A 13,689-nucleotide genomic window follows, 5' to 3' on the forward strand; every position below is an offset into this window, starting at 1 on the left:
AAATAGACAGGAGATAAGTGGTTTTATGTGCAGATTTAACGCTTGGTTTAACACCAGGAATCATTACACCTGCCAAGAAGTAAATGAGTTTTCAAAAGAAAATGAGAGTTGAAAAAATTTAAACAGTTTCTTCAAAAATAAATGCAGCTTTATAGATGGAAGTAACTTTGGAATCAACCCACTGGGGAGTGATTACACTTCAGAGAACATTACAGCCACTCAACCCACCAAGCTTGTACTAATTAGTCCCACTTGCTTGTTCTTTCCCCGTAGCCCTACAAATATTTCCCGTTCAAGAACTAATCCAATTCTCTTTAGAAAGCAACTGCTGAATCTGCTTTGACCACCTTTCAGGCAGTGAACATAAGATCAATTTATGGAAAAACAAATCTCCCATTCTGAATGTTCCTGTAATCATCTTAAATTTGCTCCCTCTGGTTACAGATTCTCCTGATGTGGAGATGCCAGCATTGGACTGGCAAGAAGTAAACACAGCAAGAAGTCTCACTACACCAAGTTAAAGTCCAACAGGTTTATTTGGTAGTAAACGCCACAAGCTTTTGGAGTTTGCCCCTTCGTCAGTTGAGTCACCTGATGAAGGGGCAAACCCCGAAAGCAAGTGGCGTTTACTACCAAATAAACCTGTTGGACTTTAACCTGGTGTTGTGAGACTTCTTACTGCACAGATTCTCCTGGCAGTAGGTTTCTCAGTATCTAATCCATTAAAACCTCTCATAATTTTGAACACCTCTCTAAAATCTTTCCTAACTGTCTCCAATCTAAAGAGAACACATTTCTAGTTGGAGGTTATAAACACGTTAACAAGCCTCATTTTATTTCTGATCTAGCTGCACTGAAAGACAGTCGACCATTATGGAACATTTCACATTGAGAATAAAAGACAACAAACGTAGGTTACCTATTTAAATTGCAAGTGGTATCTTTGCCTACGCGGTTCATAGAATCCCTACAGTGCCAAAGGAGGCCAATTAACCAATTGGGTCTGTACCAACTTTTCGACAGAGCATCTTTCCCAGGCCCACCCCTCTGCCCTTTCCTTGTAACCCCACGTATTTACCCCGCTAATCTCACTAACCTACACATCATGGGCCACTAAGGAACAATTTCGCATGGTCAAGTCACCAAACCTGCACATCTTTAGTGGAATGTGGGAGGAAACCACAGGGGAATGTGCAAACGCCACATAAATAGTCACCCATGGCTGAATCAAACCTAGATTCCTACTGCTGTGAGGCAGTCGTGCTAACCACTATGCCACCCCGTGGAAAATTCTGAGATGTCCCTCCCTTTTTACTTACTGGTTGAAGAAAAGCTTTCTAATTCAGATGGTGCAACCTGCAAAGTCAGGCAAAATGTGTGGCATTTACTATTTACAAAAAAAACTACACCATTTGAATGATATGATTTGTTGTGACCACCATGAGTCATCACCATATTTCTATTCTGTTGACATTTTTTCATGTCTTATGTAGAAAATGTGTCATTTCTAAATTTCTCAATCAGGCAAAAAGAAGCTGCTACGAATTGGACTGACACCTCTGCAACCTGTGTCTGTAGCAACTGGATGTCTCAATTCTTGCAGCACAAGTGATTGGCCTTTTAAAACTAATGAAGATGGAGGCAGTATTTGCTGTATGTTAGAGGAGGCAGACTCTTTTGAAGAATAATCGCTGTTGTAATGTTGAGCAAAGTACCACTTTGTAAGTAGTCTATTTTCTGTTAAATGCGATTAAGAGATGGTGGTCAGTGTCTGGGGTGTTTAGAATTTCCACAAATTATTCTGAGCAATGGGAGAAACTCATTCTTGGCTGCACAAATGTAGACGTGATAATTAAACACAAAAATGCCAAATCTAGTTATGCAGCTGATGTGAAACACTCTTATAGAATTTGCAGCATATTATAGAATGAAGTGAGGTGTTCAATTTAAGGACAGCACGGTGGAAGATTGGCATTGTTGCCTCACAGCATCAGGGATCCGAGTTTGATTCCCGCCTTGGGTGACTGTCTGTGTGGAATTTGCATGTTCTCCCTGTGTCTGCATGGGTTTCCTCCCACATTTCAAAAGACTTCACAGTAATTTAATTGCAGTGTTGATATAAACCTACTTGTGACTAATAAATAAACTTTAAAAAAAACTGTCCCTCAGTGCACCTGAACAGGTACTGGAGTGTGGTGACTAGGAAATTTTCCTAATAACTTCATTGCAGTGTTAATGTAATTCTACTTGTGACAATAATAAGTAAATTTTATTTTAAATCTTGACTTTACAATCTAATTTTGCCAATACATCTGATTTTAAAAACTTCCCTTGTCTCCTTTACTTGCCTGTCGCTTTCCAAATGACTAGAATCGAAATATTTAACCTGGTTGTTATATCTTTCTCGGTAAGAAGCATTCAACAAAGGTAAAACAAGTAATACTGATGACTGATGTGTTTTTTTAAAAATTGGGAATAATTAATTAAATAATTTTGTCAAACATTCAGGTTGTGAACCTCACTTAAACAGCTGACTTTAATGAAATTGCTACAAACACCACAAAAACACAATAATCCTAGAAAAATCTGATTACATTCATTGAGCACTGAATCCAATGATAATTTCTCTTCAACAGCCTTGATTAAAAATGCTGTTACATCTGCTTTACTGTTCTGAAAAAAAATTTTAAAAACTACAACCAGAAAATTATTTTGTTACAAGAGATATAACGCTTCTGTAAAAAAGAATCTATATAAAAGAAGAGGGGCAAAAAGTTATCTCAGAATGCTGGAAACCTAAAACAAGGTAAGAAGGTTCACAACATCAGGTTAAAGTCCAAAGTCCAACAGGGTTATTTGGTAGCACAAGCCACAAGCTTTCAGAGCACTGCCCCTTCATAGGCGAGATTAAATCTAAATCTCCACATCAAACCTAAAACAAGTCAGACAACTGCTGGCAATACATGGAAAAAATGCCATAGCCATAAAATCCCAACAGTGCAAAAGGAGGTCATTTGGCTAATTGGGTCTGCACTGACTCTCTGAAAGAGTATCTTACCCAAGTCCATACCCCACCTTCCCCATTCCATGTATTTATCACGGCTAATCCACCTAACCTACACATCTTGGGACACTAAAGGGCAATTTAGCACGGCCAATTCACCTAACCTACACATCTTTGGACACTAAGGGACAATTTAGCATGGCCAATCCACCTAACCTACATATCTTGGAACACTAAAGAGCAATTTAGTATGGCCAGTCCACCTTAACTACACATCTTGGAACGCTAAAGGGCAATTTAGCATGGCTAATCCACCTAACCTACACATCTTGGGACACTAAGGGCAATCTAGCATGACCAATTCAACTCAACCATAGGGCAATGCACTGTTAAAAATTGTATGTGTAGGGTAGGCATTGCTAGATCATGCAGGACATGTTTTGAACACCTTATCAGTATTTTCTGATGACCGAGGAAGAAGTAAAACAGCAATTTTACAGATGTTAGAGGAAGCACGACGCATGAGTCTTAATGGGTGAGAAAGATTAGGAGAGAAGTGGTTTAGTTTTTAAATAAGTTAATTGATTCATCTCCAACTTCAAAACCTTTTGGACAATTCTATTCTTGCTGCATATTGTGTTGACTGCAGAACATGAAATACTGAATTGGCTTTGAGTTTTGATTAAATATTTGAGGTAACAAGGATGCCGTTTATCAAGACAACAGAATTTGTTTCACAATAACCCATCAGCAGTAACTCTGTGAAATACAAATGTCAATTTTCCACATTGCAGAAGGTTATACTTTCTGGTTCCATTTCAAACACGTCAGAGCAGAGTGAATTTTACATCCCAAGTGGATTTGCTTTGTGACATGAAGTAGAAAGGGAAAAATATATCTAAAAATTCCTTTCTTGGTACGGTCCAATTACACATGATGGTTCTGAGATTTTCATCTTTAGTAGAACATAATTAAACACAAGATAGGTTTTACATTTTTAGCTATCCTTGCGAATGAAGTGCATGGGTAGCTAAAAGAAAAGGTCAAACTGTGCAACTATAGGATTGCTGTATTAATCAAGAATTGAACTTTCCTCATAAATCATTCACGAGGACGTCATTCCATAAAACAAGAGGTACTGGGCACAAGAAGCTGTTGGATTAGGGCTGCTCTGTAGGATATCAGCTTCACAAATGCTCAGCATGCTTCTAGACAAGATAGTTGGGAGAAGTAGCCCGATGACAAGCAGATCACTTGGTTCCCTTGTCGTGGCGCTTCGATCACCGGGTTTGTGACATTACGCAGTTACACCAAGGCGACGGGCTGAGGAGCTCCCCACTATCAGGTTGTTTTTCGGTGAACAGGTATCTGGCTCCATGGATGACACATAGGCCAAGTATCCGTGCTCCTCTGCCGACCAGGCTCGATCCAGATCTACCAGTCCCATGCAGTTCTTCCCTAAAAAAGAGTCCCATTTGCAGTGTTGTTAGCAAACACATATCAGCAACATCCAAGAAATGGACAACACAAAGCACACACTTTACGGAAAGTCATTTGGTAATACAGTACTTGAGTACTCGTGAAAAAGGAGACAATGAGCGGGATTTTACAGCCTTGCTTGACCTGAGACTGGAAAATCCCGCCCAAGTCAACAGACATTTCCATTGTCCGCCCCCTCGCCAGATACCATGGTGGGCAGGGCGGTAGAATTGCGGTGAATATGTCAAAGATTTTTGTCTTGTATTCATCAGGACAGTTTGCAAGAATACCAATAGTAAAGGGAAAAAGAGTTCATACTGTATGAGAAGAGAATGCTTATTGGTTGGGAAATGGATTTGAATTGGTAGATGCACTGCCATGGAGAATGCACCAGGGAACAGTTAACTGCCAAGTTTTTGTTCAAATTCAAACCAGACAGTTGGACTGATTGGTCAATGTACTGCCATGGGGTATGAACCAGGAATGGGTATGCCCCAAGCTTCGTTTGGTTGAAAAAAGTGAAATAAGCTTCTTGTGCCTGCAAAGGACAGAGCCTTGTGTGTGAATAGGTGTGCCTTCTAGAGTAATTGAGCTAAACTCCGAGTCTGACTATTAATCTTAAATTGTCAGTGTAATTCTTAGCACAATCAAGATTGTTTATCAAGTGTTGTCCAATCATAGACTCACACCTACTGTTGAGAATTATGCAGTTGACTCTTAATGGACTTCTGAAGTGCGGTATAGAACTATGTAGTTGTGTCAAAATAGGGCAATGAATAAGGGGCAATAAATGCCAGCCTTGACATCCACATCTTGAGATTGACTTAAGTTGCAGCAAAGAGTTTATTATTCTGTATCTGTTTACTGTATCTAGGTAACAGCATGAAGGAACATTAAGTTTACTTTAAAGTTTAATTTGTAACTTTTAACCATATTTCCCAAAGAATACAAGTGGATATCAAAACATTAGATGCACAAATTCCCTGTAATGTAGAACATGGGAAAAACTTTCTGATTCAATGCCCACGCAGCTTATGCACGGAAACAAGTTACATAGGCACTATTTTTGTCCTGAAAGAGTGCAAGGGTGACAGTAAAACACTTCAGATGATTGACTCCAGCTGAGTGCTCTTGTTATTGTTTAATATCTCATTAATTTTTTTTTATATGGTAATGAGAACTTTGACATCTGCAGTTTGACTTGTGCCCCATTCAGTCATTTTGTAAGCTGTTCGACCTATCACCGAGAACTTTGCGCAGGTATTTTCTTGCGGCACTTTGTGCTCAGGTCAAGTGTGGCAAAATTCTAACAAACAAATGAAGCTCTGTGGACTCATCCCCAGTGATATATCTTTAACCTTACCTCAAAGAACACTCACATTCTCCTTCCTGGGTAATACTACCCAGTATATTCATACCCATTAGTGTGTACAGTTGTGGCTTGCAAATCTGATTGAAAGTTTTAAAAGAAAGGAGAAGTTCTTTTCTCCTTGGTTTTGAATTAGTTTCAAATTAATTTCACTTTGCCCTCAATGCATTACTATCAAACAATGAATCACAGATTCGATATAAATGAAAAAAGTCTAAAAAATTTACAGACAGTCCGCTGACACCAATTTTAGTATTTCAAACATTAGATACTTTAGATGTAATTAAGTACAATCATTTATATTGTGCATTCCACATGATGCCCCAAAACTTCAAAGTCAATGATGATTTTTCAAAGTCTGGCCACTTCTGCTTCGAAGCAGACATAACAATCAATTTGCAGATCGCAAAATCCCAGAAATAGCATTGAGATAAATGACTAGTTAATCTATTTCTGGTGGTGGTGGTGAAGGGATTTTTAAAAAAATGTTCATAGGATGTAAGCATCACTGGCAAGGCCAGCATTTTTTACTCATCCCTAATTGCCTTTGAGGAGGTGGTGTTGAGCTGCTTCAGTTCATGCAATGCAGGTAAAGGAGTTCCAGACTAACAACGGTGAAGGAATGATGGGGTGGTATAGTGGCATAGTGGTTAGCACTGTTGCCCCACAGCGCTAGGGATCCAGTTTCAATTCCATCCTTGAGTCACTGCCTGTGTGCAGTTTACATGTTCTCCCCATGTCTGTGTGGGTTTCCAGATGCTCTGGTTTCCTCCCAAGTTAGGTGGGTTAGCCATGGTAAATTGCCCCTTGTGTCCCAAGATGTGAAGGCAAAGGGGATTAGTGAGGGAAATACGTGGAGTCACGGGAAAGGGCCTGGGTAGTGTCTGAGTCAGTACAGATGTGATGGGCCAAATGGCCTCCCTTTGCACTATAGAGATTCTATGGTTCTGTGGTTTTATGATTTAGTTCCAAGTCAAGTTGGTATGTGGTTTGGAGATGAACTTGCAGGTGTTGAAGTTCCCATGTGTCCTGCAGAGTGGTAGAGTTCGGGGTTTGGAAGGAGACTTGGCAAGTTGCTAAGCAAGGACATTGGACAGATGTTTTCGATTTGTGCTCTGGGACTTTTTTATATCCAGCTGAGCAAATGGATAAAGCCTACAGGTGTACAGAACATGTCTTTTCTCTCCTTCTCTTGTTTATAAAGCAAAGAACCTTCAAAAAGTGCTTTGCATCAGATTGTTAGTGAAAATAACATTGAAGAGGAGCTACTTAAGAACAACTCTCAATAGGCAACATGGAATACTAATCTTTGGGTTTTACTCTTTTGTGAAGCAATTTTCTTTGATTTTTGATAAGGAGGATTATTTTTCATTTTACAAAAACTAATTGCCTGTCAAATGCCCTATGTAGAAGCCTATCTCAGCGAGTAATTAACAGAATTTAGATGTTCAAACTATATTCAGCACATTCTATTAAATGATTTAAAATGTTCTACTATCCACATTATCAAATTAAATACATGTGTGAACTCCTGCTAACCCATACTTGCCTTAAGATGGCAAATAGACTAAATATCTAAAATACTTGGATCTTCATCTAGTCTAGCCAGTGTCTATCTATTTATCTAAAACACTGCTATTTATAACCTGAGATTATAAGCAGCAACCTGGTGGTAATTAACTAACTATTGCTGAAATTGATAACCACTCTTTATTTTTATTGGAGTGGTTTTCCCAAGTGGCTTGAACATCACTCTAGCTAATAACCTCTCACTTTCACTGCACTTTAGAGTTCGCTTTGACCCCAATATGAACCAAGCATTCATTGGACATTATACATTTCAACCACGATGAGTTCACAACATAAAATGGAATTACTGTCTTAAAGAGTCACAAAGTTATATTACAACATAAAAGACGACCATTCGGTCTATTGAGTTTATGCCGGCTCTCCATTGAGCAATTCAGCCAGTCCCCCACTGCTGTATCCCTGTAGCCTTGCGAGTTTATTTCTTTCAAGTGTCCATCCAATTTCCTTTAGAAATCATTGTCTCAGTTTCCACCAATCTTCTGAGCAGCCAACTCCAGCTCATTACCACTCGCTGTGTAAAAATGTTCTCCCTCACATTTGCCCTGCATCCCTTACCCAAAACCTAATTCCAAGCCTCCTAGTCCTTGTACGATGAACTTCATGTGAATGCATATGTTTAAAAAGTTCTTTAGCTTAGTATCCTCCCCAAGTTGTGCTAGACCAAGGTCCTTTCTATATCTTACAAGGCAGCCACACAATCTTCCTTCAGGCCTCTGAGCATGGGACTCTTGATCAGGCGTCTAAGCAAAAGCTGCATCAATCTGTGGTGACCTCAGCCACTGACATAAGAACATAAGAAATAGGAGCAGGAGTAGGCCATCTAGCCCTTCGAGACTGCCCCGCCATTCAATAAGATCATGGCTGATCTGTCGTGGCTCAGTTCCACATTCCCGCCCTCTCCCCACAACCCTTAATCCCCTCGCTTATCAAAAACCCATCAACCTGAGTCTTAAAAATATTTAGCGAGGCAGCCTCCACCACTTCAACGGGCAGAGAATTCCAGAGATTCACCACCCTTTGAGTGAAGAAGTTCCTCCTCAACTCCGTTCTAAACCGCCCCCCCTTTATCCTGAGGCTGTGCCCCCTAGTCCTACTGTCCTTTCTGAGCGGGAAGAGTCTCTCCACTTCTATCCTATCCATCCCATTCATCATCTTATATGTCTCAATGAGATCTCCCCTCATTCTTCTAAACTCTAACGAGTACAAGCCTAGTTTATTCAGCCTCTCCTCATGGCTCAACCCCCTCAACTCCGGTATCAGCCTCGTAAACCCGCTTCTTCGAGTCGTTGAAGCTCCGATCTCGGTACTGCTGAGGTTAGTTTCTTGCCATAAGGGGAAACCACAGGTACAAACCCGCAATTTACCATTCTTCGTTTAGGACCTTGAATCCTATTGCCCATCAGGGGTAAGTTTTAAAGTGAGAATCTGATAAGAGGCTGCTCTGAAAAGTAAATCAGAAAAGCCTTTTCCCCCCTCTGGCATCAAAGTCCCAGTCAAGTCCCGATTGAGGAGAAAGAAGTCCTCTCTGCACCACCTCTCTACAAGGATTCTGACTAGGTTCAACCCTTTTCCTAACGAGTGCAGGCTCACATCACAATTTGATTCATAAAGGTTTTAGGGCCTAATGTTACAACATAGGATTCTCCCCTGAGATTAGGTTAAAGAAAACAGCTTTAGGGCAGAAATTGATACTCACATATTACTGGAGCAGAGAAGAGGGAACTTTTGTTAGATCTTAGCAATAAATGATTGGTGAAGTGGATAAGTGTTCTGTGCCAAATAACCTCCATGTAGAGATGCTGGTGTTGGACTGGGGTAAACACAGTAAGAAGTCTCACAACACCAGGTTAAAGTCCAACCAGTTTATTTGATAGTAATCCCACAAACTTTCGGAAACGGTATTCTTCGTCAGGTGTGTGGAACCTTTTGTGTGTGGAGCATATTTTTCAGAATGTGAAAGGAAATTGGAACATCCGGAAGAAACCTGCACAGACACGGGGAGAACATGCAAACTCCATACAGACAGTGAGCCAAGCTGAGAATCGAACCCGGGTCTCTGGCGCTTGCAGCAGCAGGGCTAACCACTGTGTTACCGCGCTGCCTAGACAGTAATAATAGGATGCCATGGTGGTTAGCATTGCTACCTCACAGTGCCAGAGACCAGATTTGATTCCCGGCTTTGGTCAATGTCTGTGGGGAGTCTGCACATTCTCCCCGTGTCTGTGTGGGTTTCCTCCAGGTGCTCTGGTTTCCTCCTACAGTCTGAAAGATGTGTTGGTTAGGTGCATTGGCCATGCTAAATTCTCTCTCAGTGTACTTGAACAGGTGCCCGAGTGTGGCAACTGGGGGATTTTTACAGTAACTTTGTTGTAGTGTTAATGTAAGCCTTCTTACGACTTTAGTAAATAAGTTAATAGATAATAAGTAAGTGGAACCTAGATCAATAACTGCAAATAATTTTGAATCCATTGAGGGAGAGGATACCAACTGCACGTTTGACTACAAAACTGATGTTTCCAAAAGCTCCAGTTAGCCTTGCCCAAGAGAAGCCTTCAAATATTGGTGAATCTGGTTATCACCTGACTTGTAGGGACCATGATTCATTGACAAGAGCAGGAGCAGGGGTAGTTGGGTAGAGAAAGTAGAAAATTGGGTCAGAATCTAAGTGGCATCACTGGACATCTGTTCGCACATATTCATGAGGCTTCCACTTGCTTCAGAATTCTGATGGTCAAATGCAGCTCCTTCTGAAAATCACACCATTTGTGAACACAGCAGGAAATGGATGTGGTTGGAAGCTGCTTTATTTTCGAGTGGAATAGGTGAAATTGAAATTTAGTAATGCTAAAAAAAGGCATGGTTGAAAAAGAGTAGATAGTGATAAACTATTCCAACTAGCTGGTAGGTCAATAAGTAGAAATCACAGAATTAACATAATTGGCAGAAGGAGGCAGTTTCGGGAGGTTGGGGCGGGCAGGGGGATGAGAATTATTTTTAAGCAGCGAGTTGTATCTGCATGAAAGGATGGTGGAAGCAGATTTAATAGCAACTTTCAAACTGCAATTGGACATTGAAAAAGAATAATTACAGGGTTATGCGGAAAGAGCAGGGTGTGCAAATACATAGAAGCACAGAAAATAGGAGTAGCCCATTCGGCCCTTTGAGCCTATTCTGCCATTCATTATGATCATGACTGATCCTCTATCTCAATGCCATACTCCAGCGCTCTCCCTCATACCCTAGGATGGTGTCCTCATCAGGGCGGCACCGTGGCACACTGGTTAGCACTGCTGCCTCACGGCGCTGGGGACCTTGGTTCCATTCCCGGCTTGGGTCACTCGGTGTGGAGTTTGCACATTCTCCCTGTGTATGCATGGGTTTCCTCCCACAGTCCAAAAGATCTGGGAGTAGATGAATTGGCCATGTTAAAATTGCCCCTTAGTGTAAGGGGGACTACCTAGGATAAATGCATGGAGTTATAGGGATAGGGCCTGGGTGGGATTATGGTCAGTGCAAACTCAATGGGCAGAATGACCTCCTTCTGCACTGTAGGGATTCTATGATTCTACCCCTTGACACCTTTAGATTCTAGAAATCTATTTCCTTCTTAAATATATTTGTTGACCTGGCCTCCACTGCCTTCTGTGATAAAGAATTCCACAGGTCCACCACATTCTGAGTGAAGAAGTTTTTCCTCATCTCAGTCTTAAAAGGCCTACCCTGTATCCTGAGACAGTGATATTCAAAAAGTGTAAATTCCTTCAAGTGGTCAATCTGTTGTGAAAGCAATCACTTCTTCCACTAACTACATCAATCATGGATAATCCTTTAATAACCTCTTAAAATAGTCAATCAAAATGTGAACATAACTTCTTTCTGAGATGAGTAGTTCTGGGGCCTTTGAAACTCAGCCAATCATTCATTATGGGCTGTGCTATAATTTTTTTTAGCAATACCCATGGAAGTATGAAGAATGGAGTTAATTTAGACTGAAAAAAAATCCTTTTTGTCCTAAGCTGCACGAAATATCCTGCAAATCAAAGTAGTAAAAACACATGTATCCCTTGATACAGCGACAAAACAACAGAATGAGCCTGTTTGGGTTGGATGGCAAATCAGAATGTTAATTTCTGAATCCTGACCCAGCCTGCCAACTTCCTGTTTTTTAATGAAAACAGGATGAGGGGTAGGGTAACCAAACCTTTCCAAGGAGGCAGGTTGACTGAAATATAAAAATGCTGCTCGTCTTATTTGTGACGATCTTTTTGAATTTAACTGTGGATACGGAACAACAAAAATCAGGCGCCAATGCAGCACGATGGGTTGAATGGCCTCCTTTGTTGTAAAATTCGATGAGTCCAGGAAGGTCATTGTTAAATGTAGCTTGGTGTACTGGTGTCCTTGCTCACACAAGAATTACTCGTTTCTGCTGCATAGAACACTGCTTTTACATTGATGAAGCAACCAGCTCCAGCCATGGAAAATACATTAATCCACCTTTTTCAACAATGTTATAGGTTAGAACCAGCTGTATGTCTGTCCTCGTACCTATTATCCTGCGCTCTGGAGGGAGCTGAACAGCTGTCTGATCTGCGAACCTGCACAGAATCATGTGTTCCTGGAACAAAAAAAGGAGCAGTGTCATGAGATTTCATCAGGACCTACTAAGGTGAATCATGCTTAACTGTCAATATGTGGCTGCTTATAGACTTCAAAAAAAAACCCCACAAGTGCAAAATTAAACTAAAACTAAAAGCAGACAGGATGATTTGTTATCTGAATAGCAGTGGGGATTTAGACAGCAGAAACAGTTTGAATGGGGCAGCAATCCAGTAAACCACAGCCATCGAGGAAACCCAGAAGACACCATCTGTCTTGTAATGTTATGCGTCTCGAGGTTAAGAATTATAATGTTTCATGTTCATTTTGTTAAAATGTTCGAGCATGCAGTCATGAATTTTGGCCTATCTAAATTTTAATCAAAGAAGCAGACAGTGTCTTGAACTTAAACCAGTGTACTCATTGACTTAAATTACTAACGGCTAGATTGATGTAACAGCGGGGCTTTCTGCAATCCAAATGAGCTGCTATAATAGCTGTCTGAATGCAGCTCCAAATTGAATAAAACTGCACAGGCACAATGATATTGTTCTTACTGATGGATTCACAGAATCCCTAAAATACAGGAGGAGACCTTTTGGCTGCACCGATAACAATCCCACCCAGGCCCTATTCCTATAACCCCACACATTTACTCCATTATTTCCTCTAACCTACACATCCCATGACGCTAAGGGACAATCAAGCATGGCCAATCCACCTAACCCACACACCTTTGGATTCAGGTGAATTCTCTTTAGCTTCACATCATGATTATTTTATTTGCAATGAATGCGGCACTGCTAAATTGTAGGCTTGTCTGTAAATTTAACTTCAAAAAATGAATACATTAAAATGTTAGCTTTATTAGTAGTACATATATTGAATGGTGCTGTTAATACAACTCAATGCAACTATTTGCTTTCCTAATGACTTCTTAGCAGCTGTTATTAATCTTTATAGCATTATGGACTTAACATCAAAGTTCCCTTTTCTCTCAACTGCTTTCAGCTGGGGTGGCACAGTGGCACGGTGTTTAACACTGCTAATTCAGAGCGCTACAGACCCGGGTTCAATTCCTGACTTGGGTCACTGTGCGGAGTCCGCACGTTCTTCCTGTGTCTGCATGGGTTTCCTCGGCGTGCTCTGGTTTCTTCCCATAATCCGAAAAATATGCTGGTGAGGTGCAATAGCCATGCTAAGTTCTCCGTCAGTGTACCCGAACAGGTGCCGGAGCGTGGCGGCTAGGGGATTTTCACAGTAACTTCACTTAATGTAAGCCTACTTGTGGCATTTACAAATAAATTTTAAACTTTGTGTTCAAGGTAAATGACAAGTATACTTCCTTTTGCTCCTGTCCAAATACTGTCAAGACGAGTCATATTCCTGCTTGCTAATTTACATCGGCTGGAATTTCCAATCCAGACAGGATATTTACGTTCAGGTGGAACAATGATCTTGATTTTCATGGTGTTGGGTGCAAGGGCTGTGATTTCTTTCTGCATTCTATCAGCAATTCCAGGGTACATGGTGGTATCCCCTTAGCTGAGTTTGTGTCTATTTATGCCCTGTTTGTGAACCAAACTCTTCATTCATCTGATGAAGGGAACATGCTCCAAAAGCTCATGCTACCAAATAAACCTGCTGG

General features: G+C 40.8%; 1 protein-coding gene across 4 annotated transcripts in view; it reads right to left on the reverse strand.

Annotated features, from left to right (window-relative positions):
- Positions 1–2,509: 2,509 nt before the first annotated feature.
- The window catches only part of gstcd (glutathione S-transferase, C-terminal domain containing), a 164,720-nt gene continuing 153,540 nt past the window's right edge, over positions 2,510–13,689 (reverse strand). For all 4 annotated transcript variants that reach the window (XM_080195362.1, XM_080195365.1, XM_080195375.1 and 1 more), the window contains 2 exons: positions 11,991–12,060; positions 2,510–4,462 (listed from right to left, as the gene is read on the reverse strand). In XM_080195362.1, coding sequence (XP_080051488.1) covers positions 4,302–4,462; positions 11,991–12,060 — 231 coding nt within the window. In that variant the 3' untranslated portion in view covers positions 2,510–4,301. The remainder of the gene's footprint in view (positions 4,463–11,990; positions 12,061–13,689) is intronic.

Source organism: Carcharhinus amblyrhynchos, chromosome 1, assembly GCF_965287045.1.
Source record: "Carcharhinus amblyrhynchos chromosome 1, sCarAmb.v2.hapA, whole genome shotgun sequence".
NCBI classification, from domain to species: Eukaryota; Metazoa; Chordata; class Chondrichthyes; order Carcharhiniformes; family Carcharhinidae; genus Carcharhinus; species Carcharhinus amblyrhynchos.